Raw genomic sequence first — 21,053 nt, 5'->3', positions numbered from 1 at the left:
TTGTTGAGATTACAAAGCTGTTAAAGCAATTATACACTGAACTGTTGTCTGTGTATTTTTTAGTATATACACGTTCTTAAATGCCTATATGTGCATTTTAAAAAGCTGGTTTTGTAAGAAGGGAACTAGATCAGAATATGGTGTTTTTATGATCTCCCCTCCAAGAAGACAATAACCTTGCCTTAGAGCAGGAAATCTTAACAGAATTTAAGTACTGCTAATAACACATTATGCTCTATCATGGTTATGCATGTAGTACATGAAATGGCTGCATGGGGCAGATGTGCTAGTTCTGCAGAAATACATTTGTGTTCCTATTGTACAAGTCAAAGTAGTGACAGCGTGGAAGACTGGAAAGGAGAGATGTTAGAGGAAAATTATTTGAAAGGATGGTCACTGACCTAGAGAAAAAGAGATAATTGGAGATGCATGAACAAGCCAACAAAACATGGCCTCTTAAAGGCAGACATCAGCTCAAGATAGGGATGTGGAACTGGAAGTAGACAGGCCTGTTTTGGCTGAAGGAAAAATAAGATTAATTGGAGAGAATTAAACTAAAGAGGTAGAAGGACAAAGTAAGCGGATAAATTATTACAGGTTAAAATGGCAGTGGGAGATATTGAAAGTATTGGAGGCATTCTGGGAGGCCTGGGAATTAAGGCCCATAGAGTAAATATGCTAGAAAGGAGAACTGTAACTGGTTGATATTGTGGAGGATGGAATTTAACGGTAATAGAGAAAGGTAAATATCTGCATTCATAAGGCAGAGAAAAATGCTGCATGACTGCAATATGGGCCAAATGAATTGCAGCTTGTAGTTAGTTTATACACTTTGAAACGTTCAGTAACTTTTTAGTGCTAACTTAAGATTTGATATGGACAGAATTTTGCTTGTCCTTTGGAAGTCTGCTTATATGCATATCCAGACTACAAAAAGTACAAAAATGGGCATCTGTGTGAGAGAGTGCAAACACTGGTGTATGGTAGATTTCCCCAAATAAATTACATTAAAAATCACCTTTAACAACTATAAAGTTTTCTGTAAATATTAAATTCCGTTAGAACCAGTCTTGCTTTCGTTGTTGTATGAAGGAAGCAGTTTAGGGCCCTTCCCTCCTTTCTGTGAAGTAAGAGTGTAAGGATGGTAGAGGAGAAATGGCATTGAGTAGGGCATGAAAAATGTAGAAAACTGATTAAAATAAAATGTTCCTGAGAGGAAAACCTTGACTGGTAAATCAAACTATAACAAATGTGAGATTTGTTAAGAATTGAGAATTCTAACAGTAATGTAGGTGATATGGTAACAGAATCATAGTGAAAGAAAAAAAAGTAAATAAAATCACAGTAAATATTTTTGAGTGATTTTAGATAAAAGTGAGATTATAAGGTCACGTAGGTAACTCAAGTTTTTGAAGCCTTGAGGTTACAAAGAAGTTACTAAAAATTCCATGATAGATATTTCTTAACAAAGGTTGTAAAGCGGTCTTTGTAATCTGCATCCAGGAGTTCTAAAAGAATTGGCTGAGAATAGTTTTCTGAGATGTCCCTCCCAGTAACTCAGTGTGAAATTGGAATTGCTGAAGACCCCGAAGACTTTTTAAAAAGGTTTGGAGAAAACCAATGGAGGATTAACAATGTGTCAGTAATTGGGAAAGATTAACACATAGGTGTTAATCTTATTATAATTAACACAGAGGTGATTTAATTGCTGAAATACTGAATTGCTGAAATACTGAAATGCTGAAATTATAAAAAGGATATTATAATATAATTTGCTTTAAAACAAAATTCCTTGGTGTAAATACCCAGTAGCTGTAATAAAGTTATTCATTGACAGAGTTAACTCCTTGATACTCCTTAAATAACAACTTCCCCTCCCCAAACCCCGTATCAATAAAACATTAAATTGATTTTTAAAGCTTTTGAAGGGGAGAGGGTAGCAATCATGCTCCAAGTAAAGTTTATTATTAATATTGTAAAATAGTTATTTTTTGTTAACTTGCAGAGGATGGAAAGATTGACTCTTACAGAGTCATCAGGGTCATTTACTTAGTGAGACCCAAACACCATTTATTAGATTTATTAAAATAGATGTGCTACCCTTGCACACAGATTTATACGTGTATAGACCATCCCTCATAAAATATATTTGCTTGACAGGACACTCTATCCTGGAAGTAAGTGGGGATCACACAGACAAAATAGATAGCTAAAGCCCAAAATAGACAGGTAATGCAGAGGGACTGAAATTCTTAAGCATACAGAGAAAGAGTAAGGAATTTACTTATATCTTTATAAAAAGTTATGTTCTTGGATGGTACTAAATGCTGATGATGTGAATTATACATCAATACACGTTGCAGTCCTGTTGTCCATATTGGTTTTTTACAATGTTGAAAAATTCAAGAGGGGTCCTGGCAAAAAGCACAAAAATTATGACCTGGCCATATTCACCTTGGGGTATGTAAATAAAGTAAAACTTTATGGTTACAAATGCAAACCTGGGAGAGGTGGTCACGCACACAAATTCATCTGGAGAGTCTGTAGTTAGTACGAAAAATTATCAGGGAACAGTTCAGCTATGCTATGTGCCAGCACATGAAGAAGGGATGTATAATGATTCTTCACTCATTCAAAAAGAAATCTAGCCTTTGATTTTTTGGAGGTGAAACTGCAGCCTCTCCTTTCCAGGAAGTAAGCAAGTAATTTGGCTTACCAGGCAAGAGACAGACTGTGGACAAGTGTTCTTTTGATGTTAAAGGTTTCTGGACAGAACCTTTCTGGAAGTCGGATTATAGCAAAACTTAAATGGTCAAAATTAAAGATGCTTTCCTTTGTGGCTTTCATACATTTTATCAATGGAGGCATTTTTAAGTATAATTCCTACCGTCTGCTTCTGGCATCTTAACTCTGGGTCACATTTGGGAAACTTTTAGGCAAGGAAAAAGAAGTTTCTTGTAAATTATTGCCCTGAGTGACTGTGCAGATGCATTTTTCTCCATATGATTTTCTTCTGAAATTTGGGAAGGCAAGCAGTCTAAAATAGTTGTATAAATTCTTCATGTATTTCTGTGTGTTTCTGAAATGTTATTTCTAGACCGTTGCTTCATCAGCTGCTTTTCCCCCCTCAAAAACCAGTAAAATTAAGGATGTTTTTTGTAGAACTTCTTCAAGCCCTTCACTGAAGAATTCTTTTGCAGACCAAGTACTACCAACTCATGAATGCATTGGACAGTATCACTACAGCCTGGCCACTGTTTCTTGGGATCAGGCTCAGAAATTTTTTACGTACTGTTTTGGAAAACTCATTGCCAAATAATGTGTCAGTAGAGGTAAACTTGCAGCTCCTTTTTTTTGGTATTACATAATACTGTGAATGATAGTTTGATGTTCTGTGCAGACTGTCAATGCTTCATGAATTTGTAATGTTATTTTCTTTATTTTTGAAAATTTGCATGAGCAAGCAAAACAACGACCTCATTACTGGAAGAGATGTGTTCTGCTTTTCTTCGCTTTTCTCCTTTCCACTTAGGAATGCAACACTGGCTTTGGAGGTGGCTCTAGACTTGTTTTTTCTGGTGTCCTAAATGGATCATATATCTAGGTGCACTTTATTAGTTCACTAAGTCAGTGTGTATGATATTACTATTCAGTATGAACAAAACATTGCTGGCTGACTTCTGTCCACACATTCACTGCCAGCAACCATGAAGAGTTGATGGTGATGAGTAAGTGCAAACTGGGGCTTATGGTAGCTTTTAAAAGAATTCATCAGGAGAAAAAATTAAAACCTGACATCCTAGATGTGAAGTTTAAAGCCAGAAAAGTCTTCCAGAATTACTTGTGCATCCTGCATAATGGCAACCTTCATTGGGATCATTAGTAAACAGACATAAGAAATACTTGGGGAAGCGTAAGTTGATCTCCTTTGAGACCTGTAGCTTCTTAATCTAAAAGACAAAGGTCTTTATTGATTAGATGGAACATCTCTTCAGTCTTTATTTTGCTTTTTTATCTTCTAAGAAACCTAGCATGAGAACTTGCTGGCTGCTGTGGTCAAGAGAACATTTTGTGTATCTTTTCCCTGCTTTCTTTTTCAAGGATCTTAGACTATGAAACCAAGGAAACAAAGATATAGTCTTCAATCATTATGGAAAAGAGATGCCTTCAGACAGATTTTAATTTCAGTTTCTTATGTTTAGAAGTCCATATTCCTTTGCAATATTAAGAACAAGTTGTAATTCAAGAAAATAGTTTACATTCCTTGTACTAGGATTTTGCTATGGATGTGGCTATTGACATTTGGTCATCCCACAACACAAAAAATATGTAGTATTTAGCAGCTAAAGTTATATAGCGCTTGCTAACGGGCTCCCTTTTATTAAGATTCATATTGCAATATGAGAAAGTCTGATAGCTGGATTGCTTTTAGATAATTGGTTTTTTACTCTAGATCTTTGAGACTTCTTTGTAAGTAATTTCTGTAATTTGAAATGGGTAATGAAGCACTTGCTTTTTTCCCTGATCATTTTAAGGTAATGATTTGAAGAACTGTTGCCTGAAGTGCATGCATGATTTCAATTATTTAGTATTTCATAAAAACGTAGCTATTTACAGTTCTCATCACACAAGTCTACACCTAATTATTAGCATTTTATCCTCTCCTCTTTCTTCCTCAATCCTTACTTAATTGAAAGGGAGATCTCACAATATTTAGTAAATGTAACAGAACCCTTTTAAGATGACATTGAAGAGTATTTCTTAATACTTAAGTGCTACTTAATAAGGACAGGAGAGAATGGGGCTTTGTGTATGGATATTGACTAAACTATTTAAGATGGTACTGCATAGCAGTGGTGGTGCTTTTTATGCCAGAGTTCTGAAAAGCTTGTTGCCTCTTTTGAATATTATTACTGTATACAAAGTGCACAGAGTAGCTGTCCAGGGAATAGGATGCTGTCTCGTTTCATAGGAAACATCTCTGGATTAGATGACACTCAGTGTGGGCAGTCTCTCAAGGAGCAGTAACCTCATAGCAATATTATCGACAGAAATATGTTGACTATATGGTTTTTTGCAGTCCTTTTTGTTTTCCAGCCACTGTGAAATCTGCTGCATGATGTTTGTGTATTGGTAGAGGCACTGAAGGTCATTTATATTGGCCCTTTTTTTGTAAAATATAAGGAGAGCATGTATGGGCTCATATGTCATTTCTTTAACTGACGGGGTTCAATCTCATGTATCAGAGTAGTATTTTATTTCAGTGTAGAATAAATCTAGATAATATGCTAATTCCTCTATGGTATGATTTTTTTTTAATATTCCTGTTAGTATGAAATTCTCTACTTCCTGTCCTTGCTTAACTTAGGTGGAGAACCCAGAAATCAAAAAAAGGCAAGATGATTGCTGGATGTCTGTGGGGTTTCTGTAGCACTATGGTGACTGTTTCTTGTCACATGCAAATATTCTAAGATATTTTATCTATGCATAGATACTTAAAAAAGTATAGGGAAAAGGAAGCTTCCCCCCGCCCCCTCTTCCCCTCTGAAAAATCTATTTGATTGCGCTTCATAAAACAGTTGTGAAAGGAATGGAATGAGATGAAGTTATTTAAAGAATAAGTCAGGTTCCAGTGAATATGCCAAAATGGCAGATATCAAAATTGAGATGAAATTAAGATGTTGCTTAGCAACTGTGGTAGTCTCTGGTAGCCGCAGATGAATACATTGAATGTTTACAGCAACACTGCTGCTGTAAAGGGAGTCTGTCTGAAGTAGGAATGCTAAAGAACTTATTTTTCTTTGTGAAATTTTATACAGATTTATTCCTCATTTTAGTGAACCTTTAAACTGCCTTTGTCAGGGATGGGAAACGAAAACCTGGCAGTAAAACTTATTTTTCGAATTGGTGTTTTTCTAGTGTTAAACAAGACTTCCTACAAAATATTTTGGTCTCCGATTTTTATATTATAGTTGCAATAAACTCTAGTTTTCCTGTTCCTTAACTTGTCTTCACAGTTAATGCGGGATTATACTGAATTAGTCATGCATGGGCTGCAGTTGCGGAACGGGGAGAAAAAAATATTTCATTATATCTGAATAATATAAATTGATTTTGATACTATTCCTCGTTGCACCACATTTTGAAATCTAACTTTGTAATTGTTGTGAGCTGTTTTGAACATTCTTTTGAAGTGAAATTTTGCAGGTAGAAGATGGGTTGTGATAGCTGAAATGTATGTATGAAAATACAGTTTAAATTTGTGGGAATTTTAAGAGTGTTCATTTTATTCAAGTTTTGTTGGTGTGAGGAGTTTATGCAAAACATGTGTTGTATTGCCCTGCACTTGAAGTTTATCCTGATTTTTTCATAGGAGTTCTTAGAATTAAAAAACCCACCCAAAAAAAGCAGTATGTTTTTGACAGGCACTAAAGGCTTGGTCCATTGCTTGATGTCCCCTAGCCTGGACTTCCAAAATAACCTTTCCCTTCTAGAATCAGATTCTTGTGCCTTGCAGTGTACCTTGCCCTAAAAAACAAAAACATTCATAGTAGTTTTTATCTGACATCCTGTTTGTCTATGTTGTTATTACAGATATTCATAAATAGAAATTGAAAAGAACTTTGTAGGAGCTTGTCAAACTTGATACTCTTTGCAGTGTCTTTAAATATATTTCTCTATATTTTTAGCAGCAATATTTACTGAATGAATAGTTTATATAGCCATGTCAGAAGACTAACCAGTCAAAAAAATGAATTAAAGTATGCAAAATGAACCACTAATTCTGTTGGTTGACCAAAGAAGGGGAACTTTTTTGCGTATCTGACCAGAGATAGCAAACAAGATTAATTTGTTTATCTGGGAGAAAATTGCGTTATGGATAAGTTCATTTATGCTTATTTCAGCCTAATGATCTACTGTTTCCATATATTTTTTTAGCTTCCATACACAAGAATTACATTTAAAACCCTATGCAAATAAAATTAGATCCTCAGGTTCACAACCTAATAGCCATTTTAGACTTCTTACTGTAAGCCATCTGATGATGTTTTCCTCAGCCATATGTATCTATATAAATACAAAATGCATGAAGTATATAATGTGTCTATGTATATAATATAGTAAAAAAGGGAGGGGTTTTTTTGTTGTGTTTTTTTTAATGATTTAGCTTATTAGTAGAAGACTGCTTATCTTGAAAGGTGTCTTCTCAACTGTGCAATTACTGGTTTCTTGCTGAAGATGTAACACTCCTTCAGAAGACTGGTGGGAGTAGTCATCTGACCACCTTTAAAAGTCCCATTTTAGAGGAGGTGTTAATATCTGACAGCTAACACTGATCTATCTTCTGGTAATTAAATCAGTTGTACAGCTCAGTTCATAGAAAATCTTTGATTGGAGATGACCTTAAAAGATCATGTGGTCTGGTCTTTCTTGGGGAAGCGAGCCTAGATGGGCATCCATTATCTGGCATCCAGTCCAACTGCATCTTGAAAACTCTTAGTGATGGAGATTTTGCCACATCCTTGGGAAGGTTGTTTCAGTGAATCATGTTATCCCTGTTAAAAAAGAAAAATAAAAAAGCAACTGTCTTACATTGACACACAAGTCCTGTGTTTTCCTGATTCTACCAACTGATTTCAGCCAAACTTTAGCCCCACCCTGGTATAAAAAAAGATTTTCCCATCAACTGTGTAATTACTCTTTCAGGACATTACTCTCATCTTCCTATGTTTTTGTTTAAGTATCTTTGTTCTTCAGAGTGTGTGAGTTGACAAGAATTATTAGCATTATTAGTGTAAGCACTTCAGAAATGAACATACTGTGCTTTGTTGCTTAAGGTGCTGCTGGTATAGATCAATGCAATTGTGCCACTTAAAACTAGTGTGGCATCATTTCAAAATTGATTCCTACTGGTATTGAATTTGGAAGTGTGGCAACAAGATAGTAATGAGAAGAGAGTCTCTTATATGGTAACAAATCTAGGATATTGCATTTGGTCTCCTAACAAGTCAGGTAAATGGCATTACAGTGAGATCACACATCTGCTGTCTATGCAGCAAGTATGGTGAGTAGGTAGGTGTGTCAAAGGTTCTAGAAAGGAAGAATACAGTAAGAATTGGTACTTTTTCAGGCTACTCGTCATCATTAAAGCCCCTTTCAAGACTAGTTCTTTTTTTCTTATCATTTATTTCCATGATTAAAACTTCATAAAGAAATTGTAGGTTTGTTTACTTCCTGCTTCCTGTTCTTTGGGTAGCTTACAAAGAATTAAATCTGGCAATATGGTCTCTAGAGCTTGTTCTAGACATGATGAAGTTAAAGAATCATCCATGCAATAGTTGCTTACGTATTAGATTATGAAACATTTAAAGGACTATTTGGGTGACGCATCAGGTAATTTTTGTTACAAGTCCTTAAAAGTGTGCAATGTGACAAATTTTTGCCTTCGAGCAAATACATAAAAACAATCTTCCACCCACTGACCCAAGAGAATTTAATCTGTCATTATAGATTTTTGCTAGAGTAAGTCTTACTGTGGTTGTTGCATGCTTTGTAGAGTAAGAAATTGACTGCCATAGAACTTTATTAGAAAGTGATTGTTTATCATTGTAAAAAGATGAACTACCTGCTTTATCTAGGCTCCTTAGCATATTAATACAATGTGTTACCAGTACTAAAAATGCACCTTTTTTTTTTTCCTTCTTCTGTATCTAGTAATGAATAGAATATTTGGTTGACATTTTCTTTTCTAGTTCCTATCATTTTGCAACATTAATTTCTTTTGGAAAACATTTAGCCTCTGATAAATGAAAAAATGTCTTATAGTAGAGATACCATTGCTAGTAAAATGCATTAGGAATAGCTAATTAATATATATGTAGTAAGCTACCTTTCCATAAAGAATGCTTGCGACAAACAATCCTAACACTAAGTGTGGGTAATAAAGTTTGGGTAAACTGTAGCTTTCATGAGAAATTCTGTGTGTTTTGATTTGTTTGGTGGTGGTGATGGTGGTGTTTTCCCCCTAATTTTATTTTAAAGCTTTTCTATGCACACTGTTTTGTATTACTTCCTATTGAGATTTCTGTTCAATTTTTGTGATTCCGTTTTGTTGAGTCATTCAGAAGATATTAACTGTCTTCAGTGGTCACTGTGACCAACCACCTGCTTAGGGCACTTTTTTCCTGCTCTCCTTATTTAATTTTGACAGTCATATAGAAAAGACCCTTTTTTCATTCTAGCAGGCTTATGTGTACCGTACATATCAGAGGGCACGTTTCAGGCTGCCAGAGAGCTAGGTTAGACAGCTGTACATGTCCTGCATGCACTGTGTGCTTCATTCATCTTAAAATGTCGGCTTTCACCTGCATTTAACCAGTTCCATGAAACAGAAACCTGGGGGCGGATGTGCTGAATAGAAAGGTGTGGAAACCTCTTCAGTTGCTTCTACTGCAGTCAGAAGAGTTTCTGCTATTAGTTCAGTACTGCTGAAAATGAAACTTACATAAATGATTGATTGCCGTTTTGTAGGTTGAAGTCATAAAATTATGTGCATATAGATTACTGCTGGAGTTTCTATCATAGAACATGTATGTACATATTATCTTTAAGTTTTTGTGCTTTACTGACCTGATTTTGAATCTAAATTTTATTCTTAAGATTCCTTCTCTATTTACAGTTTCTTTTCTTAGTTCATCCTGCTTGCCCTTCCAAATCCCACAGTGTTTAGTTTCGAGTGGAGGAATGGTACAGGTGTGTCTGCAGTGAGTTATGATTAACAAGGAGTAATTCAGGAGCCAAGAACTTTGTGTAACACTCCATATCTAGTAAGGATCAGGTTGCATTTGTTGCAGGTGTTGTGGATTACCCCATTGCCATCTCACCAAACCGACATGGGGGTGTTATAGTAAGAAAGATGGTTTCTGTTCCAGCTGGCTTAGAAACGAAAGTGAGAATGAAGATAGTGTGCAGATTATAACAGTACATATTTTGATTTGAAAGGGGAATAACCTCAGAATTTATTTTGTCATTTAAAAAGCCCCACCGAAACCCTGAGGGAGTTCGGTGTGCCGTGCCAGCACGCAAGGTCACACTAGCATGGCTGCGCGTGCCTTGGCCCCTGGCGGTGGCCGAGCCGCACTCCCGCCCTGCTGCGGTGCCGCTCCCAGCAGCAGCCCTGGCTATTTTTAGCCTGTTGCCAGGCAGATTTGGTTTATGCAAAGCAGCTCTGCGGCAGCCAATCCCGAGCGGATATGCAAATCTCGGGCAGTCTCCGCCATCGGGTAGGGAGCCGATGAGAGAACAAAATGGCTGCCGAGGTGCTGCCTTGGCCTGCCTCAGACACTGAAAGAAAACTCATCCTTTCATGAGGAAAACGGGAAAGAGCCTCCCTGCCCCGAACATCTCAGAGTCCCCACCAGGCTTCAGCTGGATGATTTTATGGAAGAGCTGATTTCCTCGCGCCCTGGCGACGTGTCTCTTCTATCCCATGTGCTTCGCCTGTGCGGGGGAAGGTCTGGTGCGGTCGAGGCAGCAGGTATGCTGCCCCTGGTGAGAAACAGTGTCTTCCCGGGGAAGATACTGATAATCCTTCCAACACCAAATTTACCAGCTTCTGGTTTAGTTCCATTTTGAACTTGCTTTTTTGTTACTGAAAAAACTCAAATCTTTGCAAAAAAAACCTCATAAAATGTGCTTATATGTGGGGCAAAGACTTAGTAACATTTCAGTGCAGCATCGCCTCTTTTGTTGCAAGTTTTCACTTCTTCTGGCATTTGAGAAGTGACTCTTGGGACCACTGTCAGCATCAGGTAGCTCACCTCTGAATTCTGATGTCACTGAGCTGCCAGTTGGAAAGCTGTGGTTACACCTCTACAGCTAGTTGCATATGTCATACGGGAACTAGTTCAGGCAATAGACTGTTCAGGGTAAATACATTAGTTTTTTCATTACAATTATGTTATTCTGCATTTTATCTAACAAGACAAAGGATGCAAATGTGTATATCTTAGTGATACCATGTCGAAGTTGTAGCCTGCTGAATTGCTTAAAATTATACATTTAAAATTTATAAATAATTTCCTTATAAAAGGAAAAAATACTGTACTTTATAATGCCTAGAAAAGCTGAAGCATGATCAGAACATCTTGCCTTTTTTCTAAGATTCTTCTTTTTCCGCAGTGTGTCATATTTTTTATCTGTATGTGCATGAACAATTAACTCAGGTTGTTCAGGTTTTAAGTTTATAATATCAGAAGTTGATACGTTTTTAGCTGTAGATGTGTTTTAGCAGTTAGCGGCGACATCTTTGGAATTATTAGGTTCTACTCGTATCCAAGGATAACTGTAAGGAAATTCAGGCTGTTTATACTATGCCAGAGATGGAACTGTAATCTAACCTTGAGACTGTGTATAATAATATTCATCAAATTTAAATGCAGAAATTCAACTTCACATTCAGTAAATTCTTTTTTTTTAAATGACAAAACCTCACCAAACATCCTTAGTATTTTAGTTTGTGCTAAAAAAAAAACTTTTTGTTAGAAAGCTGAATATTAAAACAGTTTAACAGCAGACGTTTAAAACAGCAGGATTTGTTTAGTGTTTGGAGATGTCACAGCTGAACTGGAAGCTGATGTTTTGAGTTGTTGATAAAAACTGAAATCTCTAACACTTGTGGGAAGTAAGAAAACACATTATCACAGCCTTGTTGCTCTGGCTGACTTCCAGTATGCAGTTTTACTAGTTTAATAATCTGAGTAGCTGTTAAAATTCAGGATACAGAAAAAGATAAAATCATCTTGAAGAATCAGCTTAAGCTCCATGTGCTAAATAGTGGGTGCTTCTAAGGGACTTGAGTTGCTTGTAAAAGTTGTCTAGGAAAGACTTTTCACTTGTTTTCCATTCTTCCATGTTCCAAAGAATGCAGTTATCTAGGCATAAAGTTATGAAACATGTAAGAACATGCAAAAGAACATGTAAGAACTCTGCAAAGCCACCAGCAGATGAAATGCCTTAGCCACGTAAATAGACCTGTCAGTCATTTGTGTCCCATAAGGCATTCATTTTTTACACAAGGCATCAGAACCTCATGGGGAAAACCACCTCAAATATTTAGTATGGGAAACAGGCTCATGAGCCAGTGTCAGAGGAGGTATTATCTTCTTGAGGTAGAGACACCAAAGTGCTTAACTTACTGTGACGCCAAAGTGAGAAGAGCATAGTTCAAGTTTATTACATGACACTACCACATATACAATAAACAAGAGCAATCTCCTTAAAACTATACTATGACTTTACTCTGGTTTAAGAAGGCTTTGCCATGTAGGTGGGTGTCTTTCTTTGGCACTGATATATATGTGGGCTTAATGCTTTGCTGAATTTCAGATGGCATTTTGCAAAGGTGGGGGAGATTGGCCTCTGCTTTCAGGGCAGAAGTCATACTGCAGTCACGAGAAAACACCAGTTTTCTGCTGGAATACTAAAAAAGCAGTGTCACTTCATAGGATCTGAAGAAAGGGAGGTTTCCCAGCTGCCATACTTGAACCCAGGTTGGATCTCAGCGGTTTCTCTGATTCAGCATTCAACATCGCAGGAATTCTGTGATCGTCAAAAAATGCTCCCGCGCATTAAACACCTGTTCTTTATCGCCGCTGTGCACCCTCACTCGTGGGTCAGCGCTGTTGTGCGACTCCAGGTCTCAAGACAGAAAGCCTTTGGCTTTCTATCGCGCCGTTTGGAAACCCCTGTTCGTTTAACGCGCGCCCCCGCGTTCGTGCCCGCGCCCGACGTTTGCCGCGTGGGGCTTGTTGCTGGGTGGAATTTAAGACACTCCCGTCTGATTGGCTGCCGCGCAGCTGCTCCGTGCAGCCAATGGGAGGCGGCTCCGCGACGCCATCCCGCCGCGGCGCGGTTTGCGGCCGGCGGGGCCCCGCGGGCGCCCCCTGGGGAGCGCCCGGGACACTGCAGGGCTCTGCCGCAGGGGAACGTGCCTCTCGCTCCCCACACTGCGAACCGCAGTTCGGGATGTGGCGGGGACAAATGAGCTAAAGGGGTTTTTAATTACAGTTCACCTTGTTCTGCTGTGTGTGCACTAGGTGAAATAGGGCAGCATGGTGACGTAATTTTTTTCTTAGAAAATGATGTATTTTTCTCCTAACGCTAACATGTAACTTGAGCCTAAAAGGGACAAAAATTCAAATCGTCTGTGGTGTGCTAGAAGAGCTATTATTTGCACATACGATAATCATGTGATTTCTACTTTGTTTATTGCATTTAAAAACAAAGGCACAGTTGTATGTGGAGCTCACTGGGCTGGTGTTGTGTATTCCATTCAGCCAGATCAGTAGACTTGTATTAGTGGTTGAAAACCAAATTATTGGTGCATTATTTAATTACGTCTTTTATAAGAATAGGTCTCAAGCAGTACTTTTTTTCTTCTTTGAAAATAGTTTTTAAATTTCTAACAACTTACATCAAAATTGCTGTGGAGGATTTCAACTGAAAACTGCTTTTTATGAACCACGACTTGAAAGGTAGGTTTTATTCACCACTTTCATTCCCTGGAACTCTCCATCTAGAACACAATACTCATGACTATTTGCTGCCTCACTTTCTTTGATTTGGCTATGCTACATTTTAAAAAAGGCTGGCACATTTGAGCACTGATGTTCATTATCAGTGAATTTTACTTCCTTCATATAGTTCTTGTGCTTTGGCAAATGTTTTATGGTTGTGGCGCATTTGGCTAGTGCTGCATGCCCTCCAGGAGCCCTTTGCTGGTGCTGTTCTAGACCCATGATGTTATGCAAACCCCATTCATTGCACACTATTGTTTAGATTGCAGCTTCTCCTTCCCCCCCGCCCCCCCTTAATTTTCTCATGACCTTCCCTTTGTCTGCTGCCTGTCACTAGGCAGGAGTCAGGCAGCTCCTTGCTGATTGGCTTATCATTTTGAGCAGCTCATGGGCTGCTTACCTGAGCACGTGATCGCAGGCTGATCCGTACCAGCTAATAGAATTTTTTCTTGCTTTAGAGCAGTGGTCTCTTCACGGAGAAAGATAACTAAAAATGAGAACATAAAGGAAAAACTTTAATTGGCTCAGAAGAGAGACACTCCCATACTCACAGCTGTACATTTTGTGCCATTTAGCACACATTTCGTCATGAGAAGAATTTCTGAAATTTGGAGGGAGGTGCTTAATGATGTGTTCATGTCTCACATGACTAATTATGGATGACTTCAAAGCTTAAAACGAAAAAGGAAGTTTTTGTATCAAACAAATGAGCACAATGTGTATGTTGGTCTGTCAAAATTATTGACTTTAATAAAATCAAAACAAAAAATCAGTCCAAAGCCTATGTCCTTATTTACAGCATTTAACCCTTACACAGGTAGCTGTACATGCTGGAATAATTTTGTGCTGATGCATACAAAATCCGTTCTTTGAAATAAAATGTGCTCTTCTGTTGGCTTGGTGCCTGGACCATTGGTTTCCTCCTTGTGACTTGGTCACACCATGAGTAAAAAAAGAAAACACCCAAGTATCAGATAAGGGAGGTGTTTAACAAACATAGCTGAACTTCATGTTAACTGTAAAGGGAGACTACCAAAACATTCATTTAGAATACTAGTAGTTTGATTAATTTTACTTGTGCAAGACTGAATTAATGTAATTTGTTCTGCTGCTTTCTGAAGGGGTGCACCTTGTCCCTTTGAAAGACTGGAAACCAGTATTTATCAGATGGTGGCTGACTGGCTAACACTGGTGTGACCAAGCCTGTCTGGACTTGCTAACAATTGATTTGTTTCTCTTTCACAAAACTCTCACATGAGATCTGTTCTTTGCATGCACTGTGCTCCCTTGTGGGTATGGCTGGAAATGCTCAAAGACTGGTCTGTCCCGGTACAAGATATTTCGCTGTTAAAAGATGAACCCAAAACACTGATTCATCTCATCTATGCTTATAATTTTGTCACAGTACTTTTCATGTAATTTTTGGAGGTAGTTTTAACCAAATACTCTTTGGTTACAAAATATTGTGGGATTGAGTGGGAAAATATGCATGAGTTACTCCCATAGCCATTTAACAATGGAATTTTGAGAAGCCTGTATTTCCTACAGGTTCTCTCCACAATTGTGTAAGTGCTTTGTTTTTAATTAGATTTTTGGATAACATTCTAAGATAAGTGAACATAATTTTTAAATACATTACCAATTCAAGCTTGTTCATCCAATTTTATTTTTTTAATAAAAAAGTAAGGATGCATCAATGTAAAGGGATTCTGATGTTTGAATTTTTGAAGACTGCTCTTCTTGGCAGATGTAAAAAGAAGCGTCCTTTATTTTCTTTGTATGTACTCTATTTTAAAAATATTCCTGAAAGATTGCTTGGATGACTTAAGGAAATTACAACAGCAAATACTAATTTATTTTAAGTTATGTGATTATTCAAGTGATGCACTTACAGATTTGATTTTAAGACATTTGTAAATGTTACATTAATCTGGTGGTGTATTTTCTAGCCATAGGAAAAGTAAGACTGCAAATTTAGTAATATATTTTGTAAAGTCTGGGTAATGCCTATAAAAGAAAACACTATAGTCTGGGAGATCAGACTAATTCTGGTGCGGGGGCCCTGTTCTTGTACTGTGCTACCAGAGGATTCTCACTAGTGGGTCACCTATTAGGAGTTCTGGGACTTGTTCAAGGTTAGCCAAGTCTGATTTTTTTTTTCCAAATTGCCTCTACAAGATAAAAATCTTTAACAGCATGTGTGTTGGTTATAGGGGTTTATATGAATGGAACGTGAGTAGGATGGTCAGTATTCTATTACATGACAGTCTGGTACATGCTTTTATAATGATGTGAAAATGTCTGTCCTTCATTCTGAGTTCTTGGAAAGATGGAAGGGATGTGCTTCTAAAAACTGCACTTGCGCTTCCAAAATACTAGAGATTTTTACACGCTTCTTGTTACCCTCAGGTCTAAAATTCTTTCATTAAATATATTCTCTTCTGAAGGAATATGAAGAAATTGCATTTAGCATGTAGACAGCTCTGTAAAGGCTTTAACAGTTCACCTGGAGTTCATAAGTCATCTGACTGAAAATGGTTATGTGCTGAGAACCTTTCTTCTTCTCAAGTAAAGTGGTGTTTCAGATCAGTGTTTCTGTAGGTGTTATATTTTGCTCCCACTGGTGGCAATGCAGTAGTAGACAATCTAGTTCAGGAAATTTAGGTCAGAATGGCAAAAAAGTTGTCATAATGGTATTATTGAGAGTCCATAAATAGACCTGATACAACTTTTTGTCAAAATTTCTTCATCTGTTCCTGAGGTGCGAATTGAAGTGTTAAGTACTATCAGTAACTCAGATCTGAAGATTCTAGATTGTTTTGTGGAAAAGAACTGAAAAAGAGTGTAAGGGAAGCTCAGTGTTAAGTTAAAAGGAAATACAAAAAATTGCTTTGTGCTTTGTCTGTGTTTTTGTCAGGTCATGTTAAGTAAGTATAAAATAAGCCTTAAAATTGTAATGTAAGGTACATCATGACTGTGGGGTTTACAGTGGAATTCATATTGTATTTTAGAATATATGTACTTAGCTTATAATGTAGAATATTGTAGTTAGGGATAAATGTTAAATAATTTACTTCAAAAAAAAATGTTTCAAATAAACTAGGAAAGATCCAGCAGACCAAAATTATAGGAGCTAAAGCATGTGACCCATAATGAGATGAACTTGGTAGATTCAGTCTGCTGAAGAGAAGGCTAAAGGGCACTCTTAGCATTGCCTAAATAAAACTTGTAGATAAGATTGGCTACAAAATTGAGTGGAGCCAAATTGTTATTTAGAAGCTGTGGCATCTGTGTTCTGATTTTTGCAGCTTGGTTCATAGAATTACAGAATTGTTAAATATCCTGAGTTGTAAGGGACACATAGGGATGGGAGTCCAACTCCTCGCCTGGCACAGAACAACCCCAAGAATCATTCCACCTGCCCGAGAGGGTTGTCCAAATGTTCTTGAACTTGTGGTTACACAAAACTGTCATTGATCTGAGCTAGTGTTGGCTGTAGTTCTGATTTCTTTTACCAAAAAACTTTAAAATAATTTATATCCCACCTGATAAGACCAAATGCAATTTATTAATGAATTTCCTAGCTCTGTAAATGAAAATGAATTGGGGGCTAACACAAATTAATCATACTAAGTATTTAAAGTGCATCCTTTGTCTAATAATTCTGCTTTGTCAGTGTTATAAACATTTGCCTGTCTGGTCCTTGTGGGGAAAAAAAGTCATATTGAGATACCTGCCTGATTATTTTCTCTTTTAATTACTGTTAATAGAATTTTTGCATGTTTTTGAGAAACTTAATAAAGCTGTATGCTTGGTAGGAGAAACTTTACGATGGTTTATGGCTTCAGTAGACCTAAATTGGTTAGCACCAGCTGATTCAAGGTCTTAGTTGTTGAGTTATATTTAGGATATAAGAACTTCCTTGGTTGCTTTCTGCTTCTAAACTTTTTCATATATAATCCTTTAAAACAAGGCCATTAAGCAAGACCACATGGGAGAAAATAGGTATATTAAAAATCCTTATGGATTTGTTTTGTTTTATGGAAACAGATTAAATCAGTTTTTGTTGTATTTCAGCAAAATAATTACAGCTTCCTAGGTAACTCTGGATTTAACTCTGTGTTTTGATTTGATAAAATAGATTTTCTAACATTTTTATTGCACTTTTTATAAATATTTTTATTTTTCTTAATACTTGTGTGGGTGGATGGAATGAATATAACTGTTGAGGGCAAACCTACCAGTTTCCCTTGAAAGAGGAAGTTTTTCAACAAGGTGCTCCAATACCTGTAGTTTTTGTGGCCACAAATAGTCTTAGTAAAATGTTGCTGCAAACTGAATGAAAGCGGCCTAAAAATCCAAGTTCATTTAACCATTGTATAGATATGGAGGATGAAGGTCTATTTTATTTTATGCAGAAAAAGGTATCTTAATGATGCATTGAGGAATTCTTTGTATATGATGGTTTCTTAAAAGTCACTTGCTACAAAAATCTTGTCATTTACCAGAGTTATTGATTCTGTTTGAAACTTATTAAATTAAATGTTTTTAGAAGGATAGAAATATTCTTGATCTCTCAGTTTACATTTATTTTTACCTTTTTATGAGAAGAGAGGCTGCTGGCTCTTACTTTATTATAATATCTATTTTTAATACAACACTATGAGACAAGTGGTCAAAAATGCGTTGTTAGAATATTACAGCATGACCTTTGCATAAATGTGTTTGTGCAGTATGTAGAGAAAATTTTATTTACTTTTTGGCAAGTCAGATAGAATTTAAGTGTTGGCAGGTGTTTGTTTTTGTCAGTGACATTTCAACTGGTTTACTTTAAAACCCGCTAAACATTACAGATTTTCTTAGTAGTAGTGTAATATGACAATGATAAATTTTTATCTTCACAGTTCTTTCTGAATTTTTTTAAGGGCTAAGATGGATAGCACAGAGGAACCTCAGAGAAAAGTCTTTAAAGCACGAAAAACAATGAGAGTAAGTGATCGGCAGCAACTCGAAGCTGTCTATAAGGTTAAAGAGGAGCTGTTGAAGACAACTGAAGTGAAACTGTTAAATGGAAAACATGAGAATGGAGATTCTGATATAAATTCCCATTTAAGCAATACAGACTGTACAGAAGACAAGAAAGAAATTAATGGTATGGTTGACTTGTGTGTTAACTCTGAAGAAAGAAGAGCAGCTTGTGATGAAATTAATGAGACCAAAAGCCCTGAAAGTAGGGAAGAAAACATAGTCAATGACATAGAATCCAAACCTTTAATGCTGTCTTCAGAAAATATTACTCCAGAGCAAGCTAAAGATACTGACATTGCAGTAAAATGTGAGGCTGAAAATGGAGTTGGTAGCAGTAAAGATAACTTCCATGAAGAAAATAATAAAAAAGATCATTTGGACCAAAGAAAGAATGATATCCCATTAGAAGGTGAAAGTAAATCAATTGGTGATATTAGTGACTCTTCTGAACAGAAGGGAGAAACAAATGACTTACCTGTTAATACCAGTTCATCTGGTGAGGGAAGGAGGACTGAAGATGTAAGTGTTGAAGAGACTGTTGGAGAAGCAGCCATCTCTAGCAGTATGGAAGCTGACCTGGAAAAACAAGAAGGCAGTGCAGAACTTCCAGAAACCACTGTTTCGAAGACAATAGATGAGCCAAGTGAAAGTATCTTGGACAATACTGACTGTATGGAAACAGATGACATTATTCCAATTCTGGAAAAACTAGCCCCTGCTGAAGATGATCTGAGCTGTTTTGCTAAAAGTTCTCTGCTTCCAGGGGATGACTCAGTCCCAGATTTAGAAGAAAAAATAGACAGTTGTTTGGGTTCACCATCCAAGCAGGAAAGCAATGAAAGTCTGCCAAAAGAGGCTTTCTTAGTACTGTCTGATGAAGAGGATCCCTGTGATGAGAAGGAGGAACATGTTGAAGGGATACTACCAAACAAGTCAAGTCTTCCAGGTTAGAATTTTCTAAATTGCTAGTTTCCATTCAAGTTTGGAATTTTTGTTCATTTCTTAGAATGACACGGCAGGTTTCTAAATCAAAAAGGCAGTCTTACTCATCAGTAATGTTACGTAGTCTTAATTTTCAAGGGTGGTACTAGAGGCCCAGGAAGAAAACTTAGCACCAAAAAAATACTCATCTTTGAGATTTGGATTGTTTAGGATTTTTTTTGTTTATTTGTTTTGGATCTTGGTTTTAGAGTTTTTCGTTGTTTTCTTGTTGGTTTGCTTTTTTGGGGTTTTTCTCATACTCCATAAATTTGGGTGTCAATTTGGGTGAGGTAGTGAGTGGAAAAAGAGAAAAAATGAGTAATTGACAGAGAGAACAGAACACAAATATTTGGGAGAAGAGAAATGCATTCATTTACTGTTTTCATGGGGAAGAAAGGATTTCAGCTTTCTTAAACATGCAAATAAATGATAAGGAAAGCACACATGTAATCCAGGTGTTCCTCAAATTATCTTTTAACTTTTTTTCCCACTGAAAGACAGTATTGGAAGAGTTTAATGAAAAATGCGTGTTGTGTTGTTTTCATATCATATAGCTTTTATTCATTTAACTCAGTGATTTTTATCTAAGTTTTCTTTGATAACTATGGCAAGTGATGGATGCTTTTAAATGTGAAGTGTCGGATCTCCATGTAGTTAGCAGAACATTTTTCCAAGTTAAACTGAATGGATGTCCTTTGTAGTGTGCTGTTTCATACCGTTTTGTAAGCTTTTTTTCTTTTTGACAACGGACAGTCATTGTTATACTATTGGACTTCTGAAAATAAAACATTAATAATTTACAGATCAGTTGACACTGGTCTTTTATCTGTAATTGAGAAAGATGTTTCAAATTACCTTGGTTGGAATTATTTTGTTGTGTTTTTTCTTCCCCCCCTGCCCCCCCCCCCTTTTCCCCAACCCGTCCATTATATCGATTTTATTAATTATGACCATATTAACCCAAGTGTATTTAAATATGGCTGACTGGGTAGAAATTTCATAGCTTAAACAAGATTCACATTTTAGTCTCTTGAAAGTTAGTAACCGTAGTTTCTCAAATCTTGTTTTACTAATGATGGGACTGTGGCATTCTAAGTCTTCAGTCTGTAAAACAGCTAGAGAAACAGAGATAAGAATGTCTCTTCAGCCCTGTTTTAGACTCCTCCTTTTCTAGTATTTACCTCTAAATTATGCTAGTTCAATAGAGATAAGGTAGGTTCCATGGTTTCTGCTAAAGATCTTATTTAGACATTAGCTGTTGTCAATGAGATTGAAAAAGTGATAGCATTATTGTGCACTTAGTCTTTCAGAAACTCCTGGTGGTGGGGGAAGCAGAGGGAAAGAAGGCTGTATGTAGTTTTGTCAAAATTGTAGTGTTAGGAGCCCCTTTTATGAAATGAACATCACAAATTGGTTACCTTTGTTTTCTCTGAAGTTTAAGGGTTCACTCATTTAAGCCATTAGGTT

At 36.8% G+C, this 21,053-nt stretch overlaps 1 protein-coding gene across 12 annotated transcripts in view; it reads left to right on the top strand.

Moving 5' to 3' along the window:
- The window catches only part of LOC131592582 (activating transcription factor 7-interacting protein 1-like), an 87,438-nt gene that overhangs the window by 18,365 nt on the left and 48,020 nt on the right, over positions 1-21,053 (top strand). For 10 of the 12 annotated variants that reach the window (XM_058864170.1, XM_058864172.1, XM_058864177.1 and 7 more), the window contains one exon: positions 18,503-19,551. In XM_058864170.1, coding sequence (XP_058720153.1) covers positions 18,510-19,551 — 1,042 coding nt within the window. In that variant the 5' untranslated portion in view covers positions 18,503-18,509. Of the gene's footprint in view, positions 1-13,451; positions 13,536-18,502; positions 19,552-21,053 lie in introns of all 12 variants that reach the window. The other 2 variants (XM_058864171.1, XM_058864174.1) reach the window with 1 other exon arrangement.

Source organism: Poecile atricapillus, chromosome Z (genome assembly GCF_030490865.1).
Source record: "Poecile atricapillus isolate bPoeAtr1 chromosome Z, bPoeAtr1.hap1, whole genome shotgun sequence".
Taxonomy (NCBI): Eukaryota; Metazoa; Chordata; class Aves; order Passeriformes; family Paridae; genus Poecile; species Poecile atricapillus.
The sequence above is the reverse complement of the archived record's forward strand: the minus strand, read 5'-3'. Positions and strand labels throughout refer to the sequence as shown.